The sequence below is a fragment of the Rattus norvegicus genome, chromosome 17, assembly GCF_036323735.1.
Source record: "Rattus norvegicus strain BN/NHsdMcwi chromosome 17, GRCr8, whole genome shotgun sequence".
NCBI classification, from domain to species: Eukaryota; Metazoa; Chordata; class Mammalia; order Rodentia; family Muridae; genus Rattus; species Rattus norvegicus.
The window spans coordinates 10,217,806-10,244,596 of NC_086035.1; the positions used below are offsets into that span (position 1 = coordinate 10,217,806).

At 51.4% G+C, this 26,791-nt stretch overlaps 1 protein-coding gene and 1 long non-coding RNA gene across 6 annotated transcripts in view; one reads left to right on the forward strand and one right to left on the reverse strand.

Moving 5' to 3' along the window:
• The window catches only part of Lnc012 (long non-coding RNA 012), a 33,177-nt gene extending 7,916 nt beyond the window's left edge, over positions 1-25,261 (forward strand). Inside the window, 1 exon segment of the long non-coding RNA NR_126570.2 lies at positions 13,594-25,261. This is a non-coding gene — a long non-coding RNA (long non-coding RNA 012).
• Cplx2 (complexin 2) overlaps positions 6,868-26,791 on the reverse strand; it is a 73,302-nt gene continuing 53,378 nt past the window's right edge. For 3 of the 5 annotated variants that reach the window (XM_039095303.2, XM_017600440.3, XM_017600441.3), the window contains 3 exons: positions 11,871-11,989; positions 11,592-11,767; positions 6,868-11,046 (listed from right to left, as the gene is read on the reverse strand). In XM_039095303.2, coding sequence (XP_038951231.1) covers positions 10,849-11,046; positions 11,592-11,767; positions 11,871-11,901 — 405 coding nt within the window. In that variant the 5' untranslated portion in view covers positions 11,902-11,989 and the 3' untranslated portion in view covers positions 6,868-10,848. 5 annotated transcript variants of the gene reach the window in all.

Consider the following 26,791-nt stretch of genomic DNA (forward strand, 5'->3'; position numbering starts at 1 on the left):
GGCTAGAGAGCACTGTGGGGAAGTAAGTATTAGCTTCCTGGAGAATTTGCCAGCTGAGTGAACAGTCGGGGCAAACATGACCCAGGACTCTGGTTTGCCATGGGACGTCAGCCTTACCCCGTGCGTAATGGTCAGGGCTGGGAGTGCATCTGAATTGTCGTGGGAATAATCATGGGACGTCTGAGTTAATGACTCAGTCTGCATCTGAGCTGGGCACAGGCCAGACATGCATCAACAGTACATAGGGCAGGTCCGTGGGTAATTCAGATGTCCTGTGAGAGGGCTCTGGCCTCATGGGACATCCTGGACATTTACATCATTTGACATGCTATACATTTTATTGTTCCTCGCCAGGCCTGTGGACTAGAATATCAATTCCACGTTATTCAGTGACCTTGTTCTCTGTGTTCGTGTTGGAGTGACTGAATAATGCAGAGGGGCCTGCAGCCAGGGGCAGCAAGCACCATGTGCATTGGAATACAGTTCTGCAGCTTTTCTGCTAGCAGAACCATTTGTGGGGCTCCTCGAAGTCCCAGTGCCCAAGCTGCACACCATACACATTGTGCCAGGATGGTGGGGGTCTGAGGCCTGACATCACTATAGTTTTTAGGAAATTTTCCCCAGGTCGGTTCAGTTGTACTATAAAGAGAAACACTGTATCTGATCAGGTACAGGTGTGCGTACTCTCCCACGGGAGGACATACTGGGCAGGCTGCCCATGCCCACGCAGAAGGCAGGAGTGGGGCTGGAGATGGAGCTGCGGTTGGCCCCGGCTTCTGGGTGGCTGGGGGGGGGAGACTTTTTGTTCCAGATCTCTGTCACTTTTCTCTGGACACCCACTAAGGAGGTGACTACTCTGCTCTCACAGAATGGAATTTGGCTGCGAGTCAAGAAGAACCCTTGTTTCCCAGATAACGACGGCAAATCAATTTGAGGTCTTGGCTGGAGCTGTTGATTAAGGCTGGCAGCCAGGGAGCCTGGAGCTGTGTGAGCCAAGTCGGGGCTCAGCTAGTGTGAGGGAGGAGGTAGCAGGCATGAGCTGGAGGCCAGCATTGGATCCAAGAACCCAGTGCTGTCTCTCAAGGCTTGGGGGCTTATAATCCCAATTTGTTTATAATTTGCAGTATTAATAGCCTTTATGCTTGTGTATTGGTTCGGAGCAGGGTTTTGCTATGCAGTCCATGCTGACCTGGGAACTCACTATGTAGCCTAAGCTAGCCTTGAACTCACAACCTTCCTGCTTCAGGTTCCTGAATGCTGGGATTACAAGCATGGGCCATCATAACTAATGAAGATTGGTAGTGTCCAGAGTCTTAGGTATCACTTTTCGAGAAGCTGATATCCCCGGGCCAGGCATTCTAATACATATCATGGCTAACTGGGCATCCCAGGGCTTAGCCTTTTATAATGTAACTCCCAAGAGATGAAATTCTATATTCAGTGTTGAATGGCTCCTAAGTTCCAAACAAGGCTTCCTGGGGGAAAAAAATCCAGACGTTTTTTCCTGGTGCTTGACTGTGTATTGTTCTGCACATACAGACTCTGAGCTCCCATGAGGTGAGCAGATGTTAGGTCTATGGGTGGGCCTAACAGGAAGGGCTCCCGGGGAAGGTCTGCTGAAGGCAGAAGGGAACGGGTAGACTTTTACTGTAGGAATGGGTCAGTGAAGGGAAGTTACTAAGCCTGGAAGAAAGATCTGTAAGGTAGGTGGAGGCACATGCTGTCAGGTAGGTAGCCCCAACATGTCCCGCCCCCACCCCCCCAGCCATATTCCTTTCTAGGATTCACGCTCTGCAGATCTCCCACTCTGAATCAGAGCTGGTGTCGGGGACCAACAACACACTGTATAACGCCTTAAAGACATTCAGCTTCTACTTGATGGTCTTGGATGATTCTTTCCTGAGGAGACGGGTAGTCACGTTGGGAGGGTGTGGGAGAGGCTTCCCTGGTAAGGAGACCTGCAGACGGCCAGAACTGTCAACGCTTCGACTTAGGCATTGTAGAGGTATGTCATCTAGACACATCCGGTCAGCCAAGCCTTCAGAAAAGGTTATAGCTCAGATCGCAATCTTTGTGGTTGTTTTGTTTTCTTCCGACAAGGTCTATGTATCCCTGGCAGGCCTCAAACTCAATAGGTAGTACAGGCTGGCCTCGAACTCAGAGCTCCTTCTGCCTCTGCCTCCCCGAGTGCTGGGATTAAAGACCGGCAGTACCACTCCCAGCGATCCAGGCTGCTCCCTTGATGGCCACTTAATGACAGCTCCCCATGTGGGTCCTAGGGCACCCACTCTGGATGGCCCAAAAGAAAATCGAATGTTTCCTGCTTGAAACCACTAAGTTGTGGGGGTAGTTTGTTACGTGGCTGCAGATAAATAAATATTATACATTGCTATCATTTTAAGATCCAAGAAGGAGTCTCGACGGAGACACAGGTATTGTCACCATCCTCTCGTCCTGCTTTGTGTTGTTACAATGAAAAGACATGGAGGAGATTTGGTTTTTCATTCAGTTTTCCCATTTGTTATTCGGATGGCTGGGGATGGATTCTCCTGATCTCTCTTTGTTCTTCTTTCGCCTCTTTTCCCCCATCAGCAGTGTCGATATAGTAATAATGATAACATTTAATAACCATGACTGTTACTTTTAAAATATGTGTCATCACAGTGGCAGACTTACAGGCACTCTTTTACCCAATCCCTCCCATGACCTTGGTGGTTAAACATTGTTACATTTATGTGTCTGAGTTCCAACCGAGGCATCTATGTCTGCTGTACAGCCATTTTCCTCACAAAAAAAGTACCAGGAAGGCCATGAAACCTACAAGACCCACAGAGCCCTTCTCCTAGACAACACAGCATCAAACAATTGCTGGGAGAGAGGGGACTGTTTCCCAGAGACAGAATGCAGCTTTAGCGTGCCATCTTTCCTGCAGAGGGTGTCTTCTGACTGGTGCAACAGCCCAAGGGTTGCCCACACTCATGTGAAATAACCCCAATAAATTCATTGGTCACCAAGCTGGACTTGGGAGGAATACTTTTCTTGGGTCTGTTGCTGGTGTAAATAGACATCTGTTCATGTGTCACACAACTTCGAAGCTTCTCTTTCTCATGTCTAATGCGGGGGCAATGCTAGTCTCATAGATGGCTTTCAAGTTAGGTCCTGTGTTTGAAGCAATCAGCTTTTGTGGATGGCAAAAAGCAAGTGTTTAACGAGTGGGGGAGGGGCGCTCCCTTTTCCTCCCTAGCTCATTGTATTAATGTGACCGTTGCACAGACAGGGGTCATGCCAAGTTTGTCTCCCAGTGAGTGCATCAGGGAGCTGATGTAACCAAGAGCTGAAGAGCCCTGGGGCCTGCCTCAAGATGGATGAACGGATGGATGGCTCTGAGTCTGGAGACTTAAAATGGCTGTGCCAGCTCCCATGCAACCAACGAGCCTAAAATGTTTGTCAGCTCTATGCTTGGAGCTGGGGATGCCCTGCCTGAGCTCGCACAAAGAGGAAGGGCTGGAGCCCGCATTTATACTCGGGTTAGCATGCAGGCAGAGGCTGGGTATGAGAGATGTCTCCTGCTGGAGGAACCTAGCTGAGAAAATTCTGTCTTCAGGCAGTATCAAATCATCTCTCAGATCAGGCGAGAAACCCCAATTAATTACAAGTGCTAAGTGAATGGTCTAGAAGCTGGGCTTTGCAGTCAATTAGCGAGATATGGAAGGAGGTTTCATTAACCCTCTGCCTCCCGGCAGTTTTTAGTTTAGGGGAAGAAGGGACCTTTCAAACTAGAGTGCGGTCCAGGAGATTGTGGGGAGTGCAGACATGAGAGAACCCCCAACCAAGGGTGGCCCGGGAGAATGGGTTTGACTTTAATACTCCTGCCCATTCTAGACTTCTTGACTTCAAGATCTTCTGGTCTTGCGGTGAAGTCATTGGTCAAATCCTTCCCAGCTGGGGTGCTAGACCATGCAAAATGCCGTTTGTGCTCCCTGGGAGGGAACCCGTATGAAACACAGACCACCCACTGGACTTTACCCAGGTGCCTCGAGCCCAGCGTACCCAAACCCGTGACCTTCCTCCAACTTGCCCACACCCGGTCCTGTGTTCTGTATCCTGGAGAGTTCTACCTTTAAGGCAGAGACGCAGACTCTGGCCTAGATGTCTCCCTCCTGCATGCTCTGCCCACGTGGTCCCATCTACTTGATTCTGATGCATCTCTTCATGCTGCCTGCTTTCTCACGCTCTTTCCTCAACGGCAAAGGTCAGGCCACATCCTCTCCTATCTTGATATTGCACTCTCTTTCCTGGGTTCTGGGTTTCCAACCTCTTACTCCCAACCTGAAAGGACATCCCTTCGTATCTCTGCTTAAAACCACTCTGCTTCAAAAGGCTTCTGGTGGCCTGCAGATATTGCCCATTATTTCGGGGCACCACATTTGCGGTGTTCAGCCTCAGCCTCTCAACAACAGCTCGGCCAGCTCCTCAGACATCTCTCTCACCCTTTCTTGCTGTTTCCTAATTCCTGAATTGGACTGCTATTGTCCCCACCTCCCCCATTGGCTTTGCTCTGGGTAACCGGGGTGTCCCCCTTCTCCACCAAGCAGTCTCCTCCTCATTTCAGGCTCATTTTAGTTGTTGTCTCCTCCAGGGAGCCTTCACCAAAGACTCAAGTTTGCTTGAGTGACAGGATATGCTGTGGCAAGCCATCGATCCATCTCTACCTTTACGAGGTGTATCCCAGTTAGACTGGGCTGTGTGGCTGGCATTCTTGGTGCCTAGTACAGTGCCAAGTACGTAGCAGAAGTTTGATTTAATTAAGAGATTAAGATGCCTAGAAGAATAAAAGGAAAACTTTAGAATTAAAACCAGGAGGGTGGTGGTGGCTGTCTGTCAGGGCATAGGTGCACTGGAGTCTGCTGTAAGGAGAGCAGAGGCAGGAAGCATGGAGTGTCTGGGCTGAGCTATCACGAAGCCCATCTGAGCCTTGGGAGGCAGAGTTCACTGTGTGGTGGACTCCTAGGGAATTCTGATGTCCACATTCTCCCCTCCAGTCCCCCATGGTTCTGGGCCTGAACTTGCCTTGTAGAACTCCGCACCTGTCCATGCTCCTCCGGGACATCTCCTCTATCTCCTGGGACCATGCCTGGAAAGGTATGGGACTCTGGCACTTTCTGAGGAAGAGAGGCTTTGGGCTTAGTTCTGGTAATCTCGCCTTGGTGCAATTCCCTCCCTGTCAGCGTAGGAAGAACTTGTAATTTCTTCTAGCCAATAGCATGGGACATGCTACATGGTGCGTCTTTCTGCAGTCAGGTGATATACAATTGTGGCTTCCATTTTGCTAGCAGACTCACCTGGAATTGTCTTGGCTTGCACATGTGGGTAGAACAAGCCTCATGTTGTGAGCTGCCTCAGTGGAGGGGCCCACAGGGTCACGGAATGGAGAACGTTCTCCAGCCAACATCCAGCAACTGTGTGAGCTTAGGAGCGACCCACGCTCAGCTAAGCCTCCTGATGAGGCTTGTAATTTGCTTGCATTTCGCTTCCCATCCTCATGCAGACTGGAGAGCACAGGATCCAGTTAATCTTGTGCCCGGACTCCTAACTCACAGCCACTAGGAGGTCACAAACGAGGTGCCCTTATGGAGACTGCAGCTGTGGAGGGAGACGTGTGTAGTCACACACCTTAAATAGAGTTCATAGTGCTAGTCGGTGAGTGCTCGGTACTTGACGATAAGGGCGTGCGGGTACAAAACACCACTTACTCTCCGCAACGGTGGAGGTTAGAATAATTATTACCATCCCTTTTATTACCATCCCTTTTCCCTTGTGAGCAGATGCTCAGGGGGGTTAAGTGTCTCGCTCAAGATCGCACTGCCGGATGGCAGTGCCTGTCCGTACGCTGGCTCAGGGCTTTTATCACAGCACAAAGCTACAGTGCTTTGAGAATTTGCAGAGGGTACAAGGAGGGGCAGGAGCAACTATTCATTCTGGGCAGAGGGAGATATGTGCAAATGCCATACGGCATTGGATGGTGGCGGGGCTGAGTGCTCCTGGAACATTGGAGTGAGGCTCTGACTTAGCAGGTTGGAATCACAGGAGTCAATCACACTGGGCCATTTTAACCATCTGGAAGCTTTGCTCTGGGGCAGGAGGGTAATACTATCTCTGAGCAGGGAGTGACACATTCATGTCTGTATTTTACAGAGGCCTCTAGCTGGGGCTGGGGTGGCAGGGAAAGGGATGGATCTGGGGGAAGAGGGAAAGCTGTCTGTGAGGACAGACCCACGCATTACAACGGGAAGTGTGTTGAGAAACCAGGAGAAATGGGGGCCTCAGTTTGGGCTGGGTGTGTGGTCTGACCAGAGCACGGCATGGAAGTGAAAGGGTCTTACCCTGAGCCCTCAAGGAAGTATGTCTGTGTCCAGGAGGGAGGCTGAATGCTGTCCTTTCTGTGTGCACTCAGCCTCCTTCTTGCAAGCCTCCCAGGCTCAGCAGGGAGCAGATGTCCCATCCCTGTTTGTGGAATGAACAACTGATAGACATTTGTCCATCGATTGTGTTCATGGTGTTCTTAGGACGCCACACCCCGAGGAGTGAAGAGGGGCAGTGCGAAACGGAATGGGAGCGGAGCGAGGGGGGTCGGCCTGCACAAACCCCTCTGGGAGTGTGGAGTTGGCCTTGGGAGGGAAATCGATCCTGGAACTTGGGCCAGCCCTAACTTTGGCCTCCATTAATTTCTGAGGTCATTCCCACAGTGTCCTGGCTGGAAGCTGGGGTTATGACTGAGGGTGTTTGGGGTCTCTCCAGCTGTTGATGTCGGTTGTCACCCGTCACTGGCAGTGCTGACGGACAGAAGAAGGCAGACAGATGGACAGCTGCTGTACAAGGTCTTTTTTCTTTGTCGTCATGGTTGGTTTTGTACATCATCTTAGCATTTGCATCATACAAAGTGGGGAGCACGGCCATGGCTTTTGGTCAGGTTCAAGGGAGTGCTTGGGGGGGTGGCCCTCCCCTCCCCCAGAGACTGACACATTTAAAGGAAGCAGAGCAACAAGGACAGAGCACAGTTGTGGGAAAGAGGTTCCCTACATGAGCAGGATGGTCCATCTCCCCTGGGTCTCAGTAGGACTTCCCACCCCCACCCTGGGGCCAGCAGGAGCACCTCGGGTCTCTCCCTGGTGAGAAGGATAGGACAACAGGAATGAGGACTAGAGCAGAGACATTTGCTAGGAGACATCCCCCACGGGAGCCAGTCTGATCCCCAGGCCTCCTGGTGAGGTCAAGAGCCGGCCAAACCATAAAAAGATGGAGGGGGAGTTGTGGGTGGGCGACCCTGCTAGTTTCATAGCTGGCATTCTTGGGGCTGGAAACCCCATGGCACAAGACTTTAGGATGGCTGGTTTGCTCATCCACTGTGCCGTGTGTGAGGGGTCTCTGGGCTTCTGTCTCTTTCCTGCTCTCATTTACTGGGATGACCTGTACAGCTCTTTCTTCCATGGAGGAAGTATTGTGAAGCTTCGCTGCTAAGGACTCACGTTTGGGTGCTTTGGAGATGAAATGGAGGACATGTACTTTGGATATCCCCCTGTCATCTCCATAGAGGCCCAGAGAGGCCCCCTTTCTTCTCGATGGTGGTGATTTCCAGGTGCAGGAGCCTGATGGCTTTTCTAAAGAGCGCACATGCCTGTCAGTGATGTGCCTGCCTCATTCTGTCTCCAGCCATCTTCCATGCTGTGTGTGTGTGCTTGTGTATATATATGTGTGTTTATGTGTATGCATGCATATGCACATACATGCATATGCACATATGTGTGTATGTATGTGTGTGCATGTATATGCATGTATGCATATGTGCATGTGTGTATGCATGTGAGTGTGTGTACATATGTGTTATGTGTGTGTATGCATGTATATGCATGGTTATACGTGTGTTTGCACGTGTGTCTATGCATGTCTATGCAGTATGTGTGGCCTTTTTTCAGCATGCCATTTGCACATTGCATTTCTGCATGATATATTCATCTGCCCATTCAGTGGACCACACACACCTCCTGCTCTAGGCACGTCGAGTGACGGAACGAACATCCTTTCTGATGCGCAAGCACCCAAGTTCTGTCCTTCCATGAATGTGTTGTATGCACATAGCATCCTTCAAGGGTCACCCACTGTTTTCTCCCTATAGTCCAGGTTGTGTCAGAAATATCACTTATTATAACCCCTGGGCTGCATGTGGGTAGAACCAGGTATGTACCACGTAGAAATTCTCTTGCCTCCACCGTCAAAGAACCTCAAAATCTGCTGCCTGGGGATAGAAAGGAGACATAAATCTAGACTAAGCCAGTGCAGCCTGAAGGGCACTAGGTGGGGCTCTGGGCTCAGGGGAGCCGTGGAAACTACCAAGGGCTTCAGTTGAACGGTCTGGAGTCTCTTGGGCCCACGTGGGTGGTTGCATGGCTGGGTTTCCTTGCTTGTTTGTGGCTCCCCGGGTCTTGGTCTCTACGATGCATCTGGTTCTCTGTACTGCGCTTCTGCCTTTAAGGTCTAAGAGTCCCTGTCGAGGGTTAGGCCTTTCTTCAACTGTTGTCCTTACCTGCCTTTAAGAGTGTGTGGGGGTCACACTCAGGGTCTAGGGAGGCCTGGGGCCCCTGGACTGGTCCCTGCCTGTCTTCGGCCCAGGACCCAGGGGCTCTTGAGAATGACCGTCCTGCCCAGGATAAAAAACAGAAACAAGCAGACAATAGGGGTGCAAGATGGCTCCCCACCACAGACATAGACACAAACACTGGCCCTCTGTGGGATGACACAGGGACCCAAGAGGGTGGGGGAGGGTAAGTCCCGGGAGCTAGAGCTACCGAAGCCCTGCTCCTTAGAGAAGGGAGAGACCAGGGGACTTTTCTGGTTCCCTACACATAAGGATTGTTTAGTCTCATCTTTAAAGTATTGCGGTCTAACTGATATGGCTTTAACTATTGGAAACGGACAGGGAAGACGTCTGTCTTCTCCGAAATAAAAGCGTTAAGTCCACTAAAATGGAAAACTTGCAGAATGCAGAGTGGGGCCAGCGGGACAGGGGCTTCAGGGGTGAGCAAGTCGCCCCCTCCCGGGCCCCTGCTTTTGGGATAGGCCCTGGTAGGGGCCCAGCATGGCTTCCTGGGGCACTGCCTGGGTCTGTCCCAGTAGCATTCTGAGGACCTCAGGTAGAAAACCCCCAAGGGTGGGAGGACTCTAGGCCAAGGTAAGGTCTCCTGTCGGATGTGGCCATCTGTGACTAGCAATCTCAGGGTTGGGAGGAAGCATCTTATTCCTGACTTCTTTACCTACAACTGCCTGCTTTAGACCCACACACATGAACACCAGTCTTAGCCCACATGACAGTTCTCTCTCTCTCACACACACACATGTCTGCAGCTAACATGTAACCTGTCACTCTTGACACACATGCCATTTTGAAAGTACATGCAAATACAAGCTAACACATGCAATCTTTAAACACGTGGGACAGCTGGCACGCACCGAGCACATGATTGAAACTCAGGCACACTGCATCCCACAAACACATATACACAAGGTACATCAGGTAAAACAGCCTGTAACACAGAACTGACACGAACACATACGATCTCGAGACACACCGCACCTAGAGGTATGATGGATCTGCCATACATTATCTAGTGTGTGAGGACTCACACGCTCATCCCTCATTTGCACCTCCCCTCGTGTCCCTCCATTTCTACACAAGTCACAGAGCAGGAAGCCTTGATGGCGTGGTACGTGAGGACACATACCAGTCCTATTCATCCCAGAGGAGAGCTGACTCTTGGCCAGTGGGATGAATGGACAGTCTTTTGCCAGGTGACAATTGGCTTCTTTCTCCCCAGCTCTCTGGGGCTTTGGCCAAGAAGAGTCCTCCTGGGGACAATGGGGACTTGGAAGCACATGGACGGGACATGGAAGGAAGAGGGGTGGACAGGAATGGGGGCAGTTTGGCCGTACCGATGAGGGGCCTCGTGGCACAGACCGTCACTGCCCGATGGCTCCAAGTATTTTCTGTGGGCCTGGGCAACCCCTTGGCTGGGCAAACTGGGGCCTAGCCTGGCAGTGGGGACCCAGGACCTAAGTCAGATGAGAAAGGATAAGGGGTTGCCCTGCCCTGGGCTCCTCCACAGATGTGCTAAAGTCCAAAGAGGATCCATTTGGAGGGTGCGGCTCCTCAGGAACCATGCTTCTTTAGGTCGGGTTGGGAGGAGGTGTGTTCCTGGCCAGTGGCACCAGGAAGAGGAAAGAGGACAGCCCAGGCCAGATTCGAACCTGGCTAGACCCAGCTAGAGCCTCTCAGAGCTAGGCTCTCCAGAGCAGGCTTTTTCTGAATAGCCTTCCTGGAGCCAGACCACTAGGTGCCTCTGCCCTGACCTGGACTCCCACTGGGGGTTCAGAGGCCAACGGTCAGCATGCTGGGCAGGGCTGGAATGTGTCATTACTTTGGCTGGCTGGGGACAGTGGTCCTCCTGGCAGTGGGGAGCATGAAGGAATGTATGGGGGGGAGTGTTACCACACTAATGTAGACCATGAGCTTCTGGGGGGGCACCCAGTGCCTTTGGCTCTGGGTTCGATGCCCCCTGCTGGAGTTAAACTGTCTTCTTCTTTTTTTTTCTCCAAGCTACTTGGGAGTGAAACAGAACTAGAAACCCTGGATGAAGGGCTTGTGAAGGGTTGCTGAGGGAAAGGGGGCAGAGGCCGACTGAGGTTTTCCCCTTTGGAACTGAGACTTAACTGAATAAAAAAAGAAAAGAAAAACTAGGAACACCAAAAAAAAAAAAAAAAAAAGTCATAACGTGGACGGGGCCGGAAGAGGACAGGTTACTTCTTGAACATGTCCTGCAGTGGCCCCGGCAGATATTTGAGCACCGTGTCCAGGATGCTCTCCTCTTCTTCCTCCTCCTCGTCCCCACAGCCTGCAGGGATGGCCTTCTTGGGTCTGGTCAGGCTTCCCTCGCAGGGCTGTTCCAGGGCTGCCTTCTCCTCTGCCTCCTTCTCTTCTTTCTTCTTCAGCCCATACTGGGGAAGAGAGGGGCAGAGGGGCAGAGAGGGGCAGAGAGGGGCAGAGAGGGGCAGAGAGGGGCATGGTGTCAAGTCAAGGAGAGGAGAAGGTTGGCTATGTGGTGTCTCATCAACACTTTTAAGCTCCCCGGGAAAGCTGCCATCCCTGGAGAACTGAGCCCAGCCCTTAGCAGGTGACTGATAGAAAAGACCACGGCGCGGTTTCTTTCAAAACTCGCACTTAACCAGTAATACCCCTTTATCCGTTTGAAATCCTCAAAGTCCTGAATGTTGAAGGTCTTCCTACGTTCTGAGGCACATCTCTGTGACACGGCTGGCTGATGGAAGGCTACCTGTGCTTTGCAGTGTGGGGCTACCAGACACTAAACGAATGACCCGGGACCGTGCGCCATAGCTACTGCAGCGTTCTTCCCATGTTCTTTGTTAGGTACAGTCCTCGAGGGCATGTTCCGAGGATGAGAGTGAAGCTCGGGGAGAACCAGGTCTAAGATGAGATCTGGGGCTCAGGGGAGTCAGAGGTGGGACTTTCAAGGGGTGCTAACCTTATCTCGAATCTGCTGCCGGACCTTCTCACGTTCCGCTTCCATGCGGGCATGTTTGGCCTTGCGCTCTTCCTCCTGCTGCCTCAGGGCCTCCTGCCGCTCCTCCTCCTTCTTCTGTGCATCTGGGTCCTTCTCCTCCTCTCCCCCCAGCATCTTCCCCATGTCCTTGGTGGCCCCTACAGGGATGTGGAGTGGTCAGGGAGGAAGAGGGCGTGGTCAGTTGGACAGGGAAGGCGGGTGGGTTGAGGGTGCGTGGGTGGGCAGAGGTGGCAGGCTCACCTCCGAGGGCTTGCTTCATGACGAAGTCCATCCTACAGGCTTTGGTTAGTGCTCCCTAGCCCGTGACTGAATTCGCATTCAGCACTCCTGGCTGGTCTGCCTTCGGGGAATGAGCTCGCCTGCAAGAGGGGAGGGAGGGTCAGACAGAAAGCACTCTTCCCAGGTAGAGTGTTAAGAGACTTGGATTCTTGCTCTGATAAGGGATCGCCAATTGAGAGAAAGGCTCGACGCCTTGATGGGAAGAAAGAGGTAAGGAATCTATTGAGACTGTATTATGGGCAAGGCGTGCATTAAAGAGCCTCTCATTCCTATTCTGTGTTATTTTTTCTTAAAGAGGATTTATTCATTTTTATTTTATGCATCCCAGTGTCTTGCCTGCCTGCAGATTGCACCGGTGTGTGCAGTGCCTGTGGAGGCCAGAAGAGGGCGTCAGATCTCCTGGAACTGGAGTTACAGATGCTTGTGAGCTGCCCGGTTGGCCCTGGGACTAGAACCTGGGTCCTCTGCCAAAGCAGTATACGCTGTTACCCTTGAGCACCTCTCCAGCCTTGCTTCCTGTGTTATAACCTTCGCTCTGAACATATTTTCCCCCTAATTTGATCAAAGCGAGGAAGATTGAGATGAGACTAGATTTTGGAAGAGTTCCGCTTTAATACAGTCCTCATTTACTATGTCACGTGACCTTCAGCAGGCGACACCCCTTCCTTATGCTCTCGGTTTCCCGTTCCTGAAACAGAAGTGTCGGGGTCAGGGATACTCTGGAGAGAAGAGAGGAGTCAGGCTGGGCCGTTGGTCCAACTCACCAAGTAACTGAGCATGCGCTGTGGCTGCAGAAAACCACGGGTGCGTGAGAACCAAAAGATAGCGCTAGCATGAACAGGCACCTGGCCAGACTTTGGAAAGCGGACAAGTAGAAAATAACTTATTTTTCATCAGAGCGTGTGTGTAAGTTTTGTGTTTGGTAGCTAATGTTGATTTTTTTTTTTAATTTTGAATTACACGTGAGGGCATTGGGGGATATTGTCGCCTCGGTGCTTTTATGGTGTTTACAGAGGGAGGTCCTTGGAGGCGCTCTGCTAATCTTAGTCCTTTATCCTCCTCCCTAAATTACTGGTTTTCTGTTTTTATTATATTTTTTTATTGTTTTTTTCCCTCGGAAGATTTTCTCCACATAAAGTTGTAATTGGAATGCAGTGTGGAGCATATGAACAAGTGGGGGATAGCAGTGACAGGGAGGGCCTGCAGACTGGAGCCCTGGGGTCCTCCTGCTGGAACCCCCACCCCTCTGAGAATAGGCACCAACGCTCTAATGTAGAACCTCCTGTTTTGTTGAGTGGTACTGATTCATTAAGAATGTCCTTAAAATGTTTATTTTTAATTTGTGTGTGTGTGTGTGTGTGTGTGTTAGTCTGTGCACCACAGGTATGCCGTCCAGTAGAGCATATCAAAGCCCTGGCAGGGTTACACATGGTTGTGAGCCATCCTGTGGTTCCTGGGAATTGAACTTGGGTCCTCAGGAGCAGCTCTTAATCCCTGAGCCACCTCTCCCACCCCTGAGTTACACTGATTCTTTGACAAGGCTGCTGCCCATCTCCCTGTTCTGTGTGGCTGCATCCATAAACTGTCCTGAATGCGATGAGGGGTGGAGGTTAACTGGGTCCGGCTTTTCCTAGCCCCAGGGCCTTTTATCTCATACAGACTTTACATCTCTATTACTTTCTAGGGAGAAGAAAGAACTCTGGAAAGATGATGACAGAGAATTCTGCCAGGCCAGTCATCGAAGCCAAGTCGAGTTCAAGGTCACAGGCTATTTGTTGATGGATTCTCTTCGTTTCTTTCAAAATGAGAAAGCATTAGCAGACTGAGTTTCTCGTAATGAGGAATGCAAGAATGCATCCACAGGATTAGACAGCTTCCTGGGATCTTTTTTGGTAGAGAAAGGTCTTAATGTGCTAGATGAAAAAGTTCCCAAGGGTTTTGGCACCAGACAGAACTGGTTAAGGATTCCAGACTGGGCCTGAGTCTCTGTGAACACTTCAGCTTGCTCCAAATGGGGCAGTGCCAAGGTGATCTTTGTACTAATTTTTAAGGAAAAAAAAAAGCAGGTCAAGTGTCTGGAGGTGTAGAGGAAACTTACACAAAAGGCAGCCAATGCTGACTACTTATTTACGGGGCCACATGAAGCCGGAAGGGAACATACGTGTTCCAGTAAAGGCAAGAGAACCCACCCTGACTCAGAGATCTGAGTTTGAAGGTTGCCCAGCTCTGTGGAGACGATCCCCGTTGATTTCGGACCTCGGGAGAAGGCTTAATTTCTAAGAACAGGAAATGAGCTGTGAGCAAATGAAGTGATTTCAGGAACCCTTGAGTTTCTGCGTGGTGTTTACACAGAGCTCGGAGAATTACCAGGTGGCTGGTGGAAGGTGCAGCCTGTCGTCTAATTTGAGAGGATTCTAGTTGGAAAGCAGGACACCTGGGCTGGAGCTCGGCTCTGTCCCTGACTTGCTGCACATTCTCTCCTGGGACCAGATGCTCTCCCACACCCCTCCCCAGCTCCTCTGCAGAAGTCCTCATGACCTAGGCGCTGTACCTTCAACCTCTCCTCCCTTCTTCATTCTGAAACTCAGTTCTCTCCTCCTCTCGCATCCCTGTCTTCCTTCCCACTTCCCCCTTCTTCCCTAAGTAATTCTGAGGCATAATTTAGCTTGGCTTCTTGGGTCTACACCACAGTCCTATTGTCTAACCTTAGTGTGGCCGTCTTAGCTGTGAGGCCGTCTCTTTGCTCATATGCTGGAGAGAGTCCTAAGTAACTTCTGAGGCCCAAGCTCTGCTTCTTTTCTTTCCCTCCTCCTTCTAGTTTACTTATCATTCTCTCATATATTACATCCTGACTACAGTTTCTCCTACCTCCTCCCCTCCTGGTCCTTCCCCCAGCCTCCTCTTTCCCCCACATCCACTCCTCTTCCATTTTCCTTCGGAAAAGGGCAGGCCTCCCAGGGATATCAACCAAACACAGCATATCATGTCACAGTAACACTATTCACATCCCATATTAAGGCTGGACGAGGCAACCCAGTAGGAGGAAAAGGGTCCCCAAAGCAGGCAAGAGTCCGAGACAGTCCACATCCCCACTGTTAAAAGCCCCTCAATAGCACAAACATCAGCTCAGCCATACCATCTATGCAGAGGACCCAAGTCAGACCCATACAGGTTCCCTGCTTGTCGGTTTAGTCTCCATGGGCCCCTATGAGCTCTGCTAGTTGATTCTGTGGGCCATTTTCTTGTGCTGTCCTCCAGTCCTCTGGCTCCTACAGTCCTTCCTACCCCTTTTTTGCAGGTTTCCCTGAGCCCCACCTAACGTTTGGCTGTGTAGCCCCACCTGGTAACAGGAGACTTGGATGGCTGTTGAAGGGGCCTTTCTTCCAGTGAGGCAGCTCTTTTGAAACTGGGTCTTCTCTAAAAAGAGGAGGGCTACACGGCCAGTTTGAAGGTTAGAAATCATCTGTGGGACGTGTTTGTCACGTGACAGGTGCTCAGCCAATGGAAGCTATTATTAACTCGATTAATGAACGCTATTGCGTACACCTGCAGCCTCCCCTCTCCTAGCTCCGGGGAACTCCCTCCTCCTAGAGGAAGCCGATCTAGATTTTTCTCTCTGTACCTCTTCCTCTATGACTCATCTCCACACCTTCCTTGCATCCTTACTGTCCTTTCTCAGTCTCTTGGGTCTCCTCCCTTCCCCAAGCCATTCCTTGAACTATGGCTTTCTTTGACTCTCTGCCCTGAAGCATGCCAGAGAGTCTTCTCCTCATCTCCTTACTGCTCCTGAGACCTGCTGTCTTAGCACACAGCCCTGGAGCCACCCTCACCATCATGGCTAGGAGACCTGTGCCTGACCAGGAGTACCCACAGCCCTCCGCCTCTTTCTCTTGTGCTAGCATTTGATGCTGATCATTACCCCTCCCCCAATGTCAGCTGTCTCAGATCTGAATTCCATGACACAGCACCCTTTGTGGTTCCTCAAACAGGTCTCCTTTTCCTCTTCTTTGAGGGTTCCTTCAGTAGGCAAACTCTTCCTTCTCTTTCCTCTGTTCCTCCCATGGAAACCTCCCATCTGTGCCTAACTGATTTAGGAGCCGTAGTTAGCCACACATATGCACGGCTTTCTCTCCAAAGCCTGCACGTTTTTAACCCTCTGCTGTATGCCATTCCCAATTCAGTCTCTGGGAGATCAAGCCCGTCCTTGCAGGGCTCCCATCTGGTCCTCCGGCATGCCTCGCTACAATTGCCTCAACCGAAGCCTCCAGTCATTACACACACACTCACTCACTCACCCACTCATTCACCCTGCACTCCTCAGTTCCAACCGTTTACCAGGTGCTGTGGAAGAGAGCAAGGGCATCATTCTCCAACACTGGTCCTCCCAGCCGTTAGTTAACTGGGGAGGGAGTTAACTGCACAGCAGAGCACACAAGGATTAGGTGGCTGTGATTGGGATAGAGGCGCAGGGAAGAATTCCAGACACTGCTTACCCGCCACCCCCTCCTACTGCTTGCTTTACCACCTTGGTTCATGACTCTGTCTCTTCTCTAGCTCTTACCTATCTTCCACATGACCCTCAGATTAATCTGCCTCAGAGGCGGATTTGCTCATGCAAACTTCCAACCCTGCACTGGCTTCCCATGGCTTTGTTAAACCTACCACTGTCTGTGCTCTCACCCTCAAACCCTGCAGTCTAGAACCAGACATCGTACTTTCCTTCTCATGTCTCATCGTTTGTACATTGCTGTGTCTTAACCAGCATCCCCCTCCCCCCAAACGTCGTTTCCACCTCCACTTGAGACAGGGTGATTTGGGTATACTATTCCCACAGCCTTAGGACCATTTAACCTCATCCCTGCTGGCCCAGATCCTGGCACCAGCACTTATTAAATGATCTTGAGTACTTGACTTAATGTTTTCTCATGTGTAAAATGGAGACAGTCGATGCCGCGTGCAAGGCCCGCTGTGAGCACCGAGATTATGCAAATCAGGTGTCTAAGCCTGTAAGTGTCCTTGTTGTCGTCATGGGCATCCACAACAGTGGCAGCATTAACTTTCTAAGGCCCTTTGCCAATAATGCTTCCCTCTGTGCAGTTTCCATTCTCCTTGATACGATGGGATGGGTTCTTGCTTTTGTGAGATCTAAGGCACTTTCTATTCATGCTCTAACTGTCTGGGTATCTTTCCTTTGTTATCGCAGAAGGTTCTCTGTTGCCTGTCTTACCCATTTCACCTCTCTGGAGGATCCTCAGAGGATATCCTCAGCGTGTTTGCTCAGTGGAATTTAATGTTGTGTGCACGGGCTCAAAGCATGAGCCTGCATGTCTGATTCTTAACCTCTTAGACACACTGGTGTGTGTGTGTGTGTGTGTGTGTGTGTGTGTGTGTGTGTGTGTGTGTGCGTGCGCGCGCGCGCCAGTAGCTACTAGTGGGACTGCCAGAGAGAGGGCCTGCGGATTGTGTGCGGTTGAGGATTTGGGTCTCACCGCCAGGAGGCGCTCCTCAGCGGTGCTGCGGAAAGCAGCCGTCCGTCTCCGCGCGGGAAGGGAGCTAGCTGGTGGGGGTGGAGGCTACTGCTGCTGGTAGGGTGTTGGACTGGGGGAAAGGGGGAGGGGATGTAGGTAGGCTGATGCAAATGTTTCCATGCTGTCAGTCGCGGGGGACCCAGGGCTGGCCTTCATCTTCCCTCCAGAGCCCACACCCTCACACCCCCGCTGTCAGTCCCCTCCAAAGGCAGCCAAAGCTCCAGTTCCGTCGAGTCTCAAGAACCGGACCCCTCCTTCTGACAAGCACACATGAGCACCTGCAGTGTTTGTCTTTGCGGCTGTTTTTCTATGATTCAAGTACGGGCTACAATCACAACTCAATTCAACACTCCGTTGTTTTTTTTTCCAAGGGACTCTACGCTAATGGCGGTGGTCGAGACAGAGGACGTCTCCCCTACCTCCCCATCCCACGACCCTAGAAGCAAAACATCTTGGAGGTGGCGGGAGTGGGGGGGGCGCTTGAGGTTGGGCCAGAGTTAAAGGATCACTCGTCTGGGTTACGAAAGTGGCGGGGGCTTTCCCCCACAGAAGAGAGGGCAGGCTTCCAGGCGCTGCTCCCCGGGCCCTCATAGAGCCAGCACTCGCAACAGCTCTGCCCTGGGCTCTCAGTTGGCCAGTGCGTGTCCCCTTCCCCCAACACACGCCTCTCAATTTTGAACCCTAGCCTACTCTTAAACTTTGCTAGGGAGGGGACGGCCTGAAACTGTGACCGGAGTCTGTGACCCCGGCACAGGCTCCAAAGGTGCTCCTGTGGAAGAGGACAAATAGCCCCTCTACCCCCCACCGACGTGGGCTCCCCTCTCTCCACCTGGCCTCTGCCACCCTCGGATTCCCTTGGGAACCGAACTGTACCCCTTGGGGTGACTCTCTGCTCCTGTAGAAGAGGGTCCGGGAGGGCTTCAGGGGTAGCCACACCCCAAGTAGCCAAGGACCACGTCCCCCACCCTATTCTTGTGGGCTCGAAGTTGTTCTCCAGGTTTATACTTGAGTCTCCGCACTCCGGGCAGCCCGAGCTCTCCAAGCCCCACTGTCCCTGCTCCGGGTGCGCATCTGCCCACATCTGCCTGCTCCGAGTCTGCAGTACCAGCCGTCCCCCTGGCCTCCGCGGGGAGCTGTCCCTTCAGCACCACACCGAGCGGGCAGGGGCCCGCAGTCCCCAGTGCAGCGCCCCGCGGTCTTGGGGAGCCCCTCTAAACCGCACTGCCGGCTTCCCCGCTGTTCCGGAGCCAGAGCGTTTCCCCTACTGCCCCCAGCCCGGCTCCACCTCCCCGGCCCACGGTCAGCACCGACCTGGTGGTCCCAGCAACCGTCTAAGCCACTGCAGGGCTCCGGCTGACTCCAGCAGGCAGTGCGGTGTGCTCAGCCAGCTCGCGCCGCTGCCTGGTGTAACTCCGCCAGGCGAGCTGGGACCGAGGCTGCTGCCGCGGGCGGGCGGATGCCGAAGGCGCCCTCCAATCACGCCCCTCAGCCAGGCCCTGACGCCGTACAGCTTCTCTTCCAGAAGGGAAATTCAAAACCTCTCTCTCTCTCTCTCTCTCCCCCTCCCTCCCTCTTTCCTCCCTCCCTCTCTCCCGCCCTCCCTTTTCTCCCCTCTCTCTTTCCTGTTTTTCCCTCTCTTCATCCTCCTTTCCCTCTCACTGTCTCCTCCTCCTCATGCTCCCATTCTCCCCTCTTCCTTTTCTCCTTTCCACTCTTTTATTCTCCCCGCATTAAGCCTTACTGATCTTCCTTCAGCTAGATTTATTTTCTAACTCCTCTGTGTCCAATCCACAAGCTCGCAGGTTTGGAGGGGCTGTGGGGGCAGGAGTCGAACAAGGGTTTTTGTTTTTGTTTCTTTTTTTTTTTTTTTAGCAGAAACCAAAGGATTGCCTCTTCAGGAAAATTCTTTTTGGTTACTCCGGGCACACTAGGATAGGCGTCCTCCCTTTGGGGTGTTCACTTCCCTAAGGGAGCCCCAGTTTCAATCCCCCCAGCCCGGTGCCTGCTGAGTCTTGCCTGTGAGCGGCTTCTGGACTAGGCAGTCCACTGTCACATCATTTCTGCAGTTTATGACTGTAGTGTCCAGCTATGCACTCACTCCAGAACCACTGGTGTGTAGGATGAGGAAGGCCCTCCTAGGGGGTGAGTGGCTCTCTGCTCTGGACCTAGAAGCAAAGGACTGCTGCAAAACTGCAGGGGGAACCCTAGGCAGGCCACTCCTCGTCCTCTGTTGGTCTGTTATCCTCTGAAGAAGCCATAGTTCTCTGGTAAAGTTATTCTAGAAGGCACTGCTTTCCCCCCTCAGCCCAGGGAAGAGAAGGGACTCTGACGGCAGGGGGACCCCTACTCCTCGTTCAGCCTCCCCTCCCCTTCCCCTCATACTCATCTGTGCCCTCCTTTTCTCTCCAGATGAGCCTTTCCTTTCTGCCTGCCATCTATCTATTGGTTCCCCACCCCTTCCTTTAATCCAGCCCTGGGTGTAGGAAAATGGCTCCAGGGAGGAGGGCTTGCACCTGGTGTTGGAAGCTGAGCTGAAGTTCAGGCACCCATCAGAGCTATGTCAGAGTGGAGATGACTTCTGCTTCTGAGATGAGAGGGATGGCTTCTCTCCCAGGAGCTGCGGTAGGGCAGGATCCTGGGAGAGGGAGGAGGTTCATAGTTGATGCCTCAATGTGGGGGGGGGGGAGCCTTACAAATTGGAAAACATTGGTGTGCACACCCTGCTCCTCTTCGGACCAGGAGGGGCTTTGTAAAATGGCAGTGGTGTGTGTGTGTGTGTGTGTGTGTGTGTGTGTGTGTGAGAGAGAGAGAGAGAGACAGAGAGACAGAGAGACAGAGAGACAGAGAGACAGAGAGACAGAGAGAGACAGAGACAGAGACAGAGAGAGAGAGAGAGATGGAGGCGGGGAGAGAGAGAGAGAGAGAGAGAGAGAGAGAGAGAGAGAGAGAGACTCTCGTTCCATTAGAGCGACTTAGACTGGCCCCTATTGCTAGAGGGGAGTTCTAAGCCAAGAGATCTGACATTTCAAGACCTGAAATCCCTCCCCCTTTTCTTTTCTAAGAGTTCTTCAGCAAACATGCCCTGTGCATGGGGCCTGTGCCAACTGCACTCTGGCTACAGCTGGGCCCTTGCCTTTGACACGGACATTGATCAAGCTAGGATCAAAATCCAACTTACACTACAGGAAAAGACCAAGCTCAGTCCTGGGGGCTGCGTTTAAGATGGACTTGTGTAAGCACCGGGATGGATCTGGCTTTTTCAAAGAAGCTGGGCTGGGGCTACCAAGATGAAGGGTCTGAGAGTGGCTTCCTACCCTCAGGACAGAACTGAGGGGCATTAGTCCTGGAAGGGCCGATGAGTCTTGCTTAATTGAAATTGACTCAGTTTAGTAGCTGGCAAAGTAGATGCTAAGGGTGGCTGAGTGGATAAACAACCAACACAAGGAAGACCAGAGCTTCAGGGTTCTTTCTGCCTCCCCTGACACCCTGCCATTGCTGGAGATGGCCTTAGAACAATGGGCAAAGAGAGGCAGGGTGTAGCTCTGTCAATTGGTGCTACCCAGCCATGACTGTGAGTCCCAGCTCAAGGCCATTGGCTGCGATTGGATAGGACCATCCAGGCGGCAGTCACATTCAAATCCGAGTCTTTTGTGAATCTCTCTCTCTTTTTTTTAAAATCCTCATTATTTGACATAAACTGAGCCGAGTTACAGAAATCTTGCCGATGAACAGAAGTTCAAGTTTTGAGGCTTCATCCTGTTGATCAATTAGGGCTAACTCACAGTGGAGCGATTTCCCACAGCCAAATCGAGGTGGGGAGGGGAGTCCTTTCTGCCCAGACATGGCTCCCCAATTCTCTGTTAATATTTAAGAAAAGTAGCTGACCGTTCCAAATATCCCCTGATGATGATAACGCCACTAACCTCAGCAAGGACTACGCTCCCCAAGGGCCTGAGGTGCCAACTTTGGGCCTTTTTATATAAACCACATTTTCTCATTTAATTTCTATAAACCATCATTTTCAAGATGCAGACATTTTAGCCCAGGGGGAGAAGGTGAGTCTTAAACAGAGCCAGGATTCCAGCTGCTATGGCACTGGGACTGATGGGCCTTCTAGCACCTTCTAGCACTCTGGGTTGCTTTTCTTCTGGAACGTTTCAACCTTCCATAACCTATGCAAGTGGAACATTTGCAGCATACTATCTATATCTATATATATAATTTTTGTGTGTGTGTACATGTGCAATATCTATCTATCTATCTATCTATCTATCACTGGTATTTATAGTGTGATCCCTGTTGTTTGGTTTCTAGCACACACATGCATGCAGAATTGCGTGCACACACATGCACACGCACATATGTATATGTGTGTGTGTGTGTGTGTGTGTGCGTGTGGGTGCATTGTAATATCTGTCTGTCTGTCTGTTTGTTTATGTATTATAGCACTGGCATTTATAGTCATTCCTGTTGTTTGGTTTCTAACACACACACACACACACACACACACACACACAGAGGCACACTATGTATTCACACTTAGATCAGGGTGCTCGTGTCATGCAGACTGCGGTATTTCTTCCCCCTCCTGCCTCTCTAATCCAGCTAGCTCACTGTAAGAGAGCGTGGGCATGGGAGGTGGAAGCAGGCAGCCTCTGGTCTTCACGGAGCATTGAGAGCAGGAAGAGGGTGCCAGGTTTGGAAAGATTCACGAAATGGTGTAGCTCTGTGCCTTGGATGTCCACTAGGAAGCCAATTAGGAAAGCCAGGACTTCCACAGCACCGAGGAACAGTGCGTGAGGAGTGACAGCTGTCATAGGCTGCAAATGTGCATGTCAGAGAGAATGGCTTCCAGAGAGTGCCTGTCCAAAGGTCAGCCCCCCCCCCTCCTGCCCCATCACCTCCCTCACCCCTGCGAGCACTCTGAATGCCATGAGGGAAAAGGAAATGACAGATCTAGTCTGACTGGAGCTTTTCTGGCCGAATCATACCTCAGCTGGCATGGATGGGGTTCAGGGAGGCCTGAGCTGCCCACATCCTGTGGTTCTAGCTTGAGCCTGGAGGGGCAGCATTGGCCTTGCTTTGGGAAGGTGGCCTGGTGCCAGAAGAGGAAATAACGGTTGGTAGTTGGAGCACTGAGAAAGGTTCCACGTCATACTGCTCCTCTGGGGATTCTGGTCGCAAACAATGGCTAGGGTATGGTGTGAGACTCCCCAGTCTACCTTTGTCAGCATAGAATGGTGCTGTGTGAAGGCAAACTGGCCACTGTGCAATGGTGTGCCTGTGCCTGTGCCCGTGGCCCGGGGTGGGAGCAGACAGCATGGAGGACGCGGGCGCCATTGCTGTTGTGTGGAATGACATGCTTGGATCTGCTGCTGACTCTCACTGTTTGCTGCTGAGTCCCTCCTGTCGAGAGCCGATGTGACAGTACACAGTCAACTTTGTTTTACAGACGAATGTTTTTTTTTCTTTTAAGGTTTATTTATTTTATTTATATGTTAGTACACTGTAGTTCTCTTCAGACACTTCAGAAGAGAGCATCTCATTACAGATGGTTGTGAGTGGGTGCTGGGAATTGAACTCAGGACCTCTGGAAGAACAGTCAGTGCTCTTAACCACTGAGCCATCTCTCCAGCCCATAGATGAATATGTTAATGGTACTGTTATGGCACTGGTTCCGATGTAAGGTGAGGGCACACGTGTACAATTGTGTGTGTATCAAATGGCTGTGCACTGAGGGGTGGATTTACATGGATTGTGGTAGAGTCAAAGGGTCTAAAGTTGCCAGTGTTTCTGGTTACTAATGCCGCCATCCATTAGAAATGACCTAGTGTTAGGATGGTGGCCTTGGGTTCCTATTGGCAGATGTAAATGTGAGCCACAATGGGTGGGCACACATGTCACCATCATTGAGTGGGGACAGCAGAAGCAGTGGATGTGTACATGAACAGCCAGAAATTTATCCTGACCACTGTGCAAATGTGCAAAATATGCTTCTGGAGACAAGTAGCTTCCTTTCCCCTTCCTCCCCACCACAAAGGCTGTAAGCCAACACACCAGCTCCTGCCCATTTGGGAAGGAGAAAGACTCTTAGAACCCTGTGGTTTTCTAGAAAGTTCCAAGGTTTCACATCTGCACCCTGACTCGCTGGCAACACTTGAGCGTGTCTGTGGAAAATGCTCAAGGAATCCATTCTTGTCCCCAGAGCCTCCAGTTTGGCTCCTCACTAGCATCCGCCTACCAGTTCCTCGTGGGTCCTGCATGCCCTTTATCCGTGCCCATCTCCCCATCCAGGCACCCATTAGCATGTCAAAGAAGCCCCGTTCCAGCCCACACAGTGTACTCTGGGGCATCCTTACACAGTCGCTCCCTCTCATCTGGAGCTCTCCCCAAAACCTTGCATTTTTGTGTCTGTTTGCCAGAATGCAGCACCTCACTGTCCACCAAAGGAGGATGTGATTCCCCTTTCTCTTGTCTTGGGTTCCTTTTCAAGCTTCCTGTTGGGACTTCTGTCTCCTTACATCTACCCCGAGCCCTTCCAATTCTTCTGGACAGGGTCAGATGTCCCTGTCCTCTGATGACCTCGGATGACCATGGTCTTTCAGACCCTAATTTCCAAGATCCAACTCGAGCCCTGCTATTTCTTGCACAGTGTGCAGACAGTATCAAATTGTTACCCAGGTCTTTGGGGGATCCCCATCTCAATGGTCCTCACACCTTGTAAACTCTTGGTCTCCTGCCAAAAACCTGCCCAGAGACAGTTCTTAAGCCATAGAAGCCTGCCTTGCAGCACATGGAAATAGCGCACGAAAGCAGAAGTCCAGGTGAGAATCCCCCCAGGTAAATCTCAGGATGCTAGGGCTCTCTTAGACACTGTCTGTCAAAGGGCCCCACTCATACTCAGAAGGGATGGAGAAGGGATGTGTTTTTAAGCACTCTGCAGATTTGCAGGCCTTATCCCACATGGGGCAAAGCAGTCTCTGGCATGGGAGTCCAGGATTGCATCTTTTATTGGCTCTCCAGGAGTTTCCGACCCATGCACTGGCTGGGAAGCCCTGGTCTTGACCCTGCAACTTCACACCCGATCTTATGCAAAAAGAAAAAAAAATGAATCATGGAGTCACAGACTGTTGGCGGATTATCACAGAGGGTCCACACACTCGCTTTATAATCTTCAGGTCTACAAATCTGTGTCAAGAGCTTGGAGCTGGGGAGGTTCTCCGTCTGGGAAGAATTCTTGTTTTCCAAAATTTGTTTGTTGTGCAAAGCTCCTCCCCCACCCATCCCTTGAAGGACTGTTGTCATATGTCACCTGCGTGTGTGAGGACCCATGTTCTCCCTACTGGTGCAAAGGTACCTGGCAGGGGCTTGTGCACAGAGTGGGTGAGCAGAAAAGGATGTCTGTGTCTGGTTAGCATGCGCTGGCCCACAGACAGATCCTGCTTGTTGATAAAGGAATGGCGAGGACGTTTATTGCTGTTTCATTAAAGCCAGAGATATTGAGGGACTCGGACAGATGATAAAAACCTCCTGGGCCTCTCTCTAGTCAGGAGATGAAAGGACGCGCTGGAGAGTCTCGGGATGCTGTTTTTTTGACGTTGAGGGTGGGGAGGGGTTCGTGTGTTTAGGAGACAGGGAGGACAGAGGGGCGTGAAAAATGCATCAAAAGTTAAAAGCGCGCAGTGGAGGGACACTCGCCCGGTGCACTCTTGGCCCTGGCTTCAGTCGGGAGAACCACGTCAAAAGGTTGAAAGCGTCAATGATAAAAATGACAGTTTTCTGTACTCCGAACACTTGGGGGAAATGGGGCCAAAGTCGCACAGCAGGTTCGTGGACCTTCTGATTCCTAGGTAACTGTTCTTTGTAGGTGTAGTTCAGCAGCACCTGCCACCTGCCACACCTTTTCTTTTTTTTTTTTTTTGGTTCTTTTTTTTCGGAGCTGGGGATCGAACCCAGGGCCTTGCGCTTCCTAGGCAAGCGCTCTACCACTGAGCTAAATCCCCAACCCCTTCACCTTTTCTTAATGGCTCCCTTCCTTCTAGGTGCTAATTTAGGGACATTACAGGTGCCAGCTCTTTAGAAGCCACACGACTGCCCCTTCGGGTTAGGTGTTTTCCCGTGCACACGTTCATTTTACATTGGGCGTGGACAGAGAGCCTAAGGCACGCGAGGCTCTCCCCGGACTGCTCCCCACCCTCTGCTTCACAGCGAGAGATACACACACACACACACACACGCTCCGATTCACACTTCTAAGGTCCTGCAGGCTCTGTGACGTGAGTGGGGGGTGTCGGGGGGAGATACTCACAGTCCAAGCTATTACAGCACTCGGAGTGCTGTCCTAGCAAAGAGGGGGCTTGGAGGGAGAAGGAAACACACACAGCTTGCCCACCAGATGGAACCAACAGCTCCGAGCAGGGAAGAGGCGTGGGCTCTGATGCACCTGACCTCAAAGGCTCTGGGGTGTCTGAATAATCTCGGATGCTTCTCCCAAGAGGGGACAGCATGGTTCTGCCAAGGAGAGGCATGGATGGAGTCTCAGTTGCCGTCTGGCCTCCCTGTCTACGTGATGAGGACCGGGGTTCAGTTTTCTTACTGGTACAATTAGGAAAGCCACTCTACCTCCCAGCACAGCAGTCAGAAGGCTTGGATGGGGCCCTGCTTGAAAAATGACAGCCTGACCCCCTAGAGCATCAGCCTCTCCCAGCTCTCTAGCAACACATGAGGCTCTGTTCTGGAGTTTGGGACAGCATGGCCGTCGGACACAGCCTCCTTTTATGACCTTCTTGGCTAAGGATTTTGTCCTTAAATATCCTAGAGTTTATGTTGTGGTGAGAAAGAACATAACAGAACAGTTGATAAGGCAAGGGCCTTCTCTTTTTCCCCTTTTTGGTTTTTTTCTCCAAACACAGGAGACTGGGGTGAAGCACTCCCTAAGGGGAGCCACCCAAAGGAAGTCCAGTGGGGCTCAGACATCAGGCTCTACAACAGGAGAAATTTTACACACACACACACACACACACACACACACACACACACACACACACACATTTAGAAATGACTGTTTCTGTTTCTCCTCAACTTCCAGCTGTTTCTCTCTGGTAACAAAACAAAATTAAACAAATGCCCCCTTTTATTTGGCAAGCGAAAGGTCTTTGGAAGACAGAGCCAGACAGAAAGCTCACAGGTACTCCAGCAGAGGGGCTTCTCTTTGGGGTAGGAGATTCCCACTGGCTCCTTAGGGCTGCACGGTATTACCTTGAACGCCATTACCTGCCCTCTGTTTTCAGCTAGCGACACTAAGGTGCAGAGACATTAAATACCGTGTTCAGGATGACATAGCCAAGAGACATC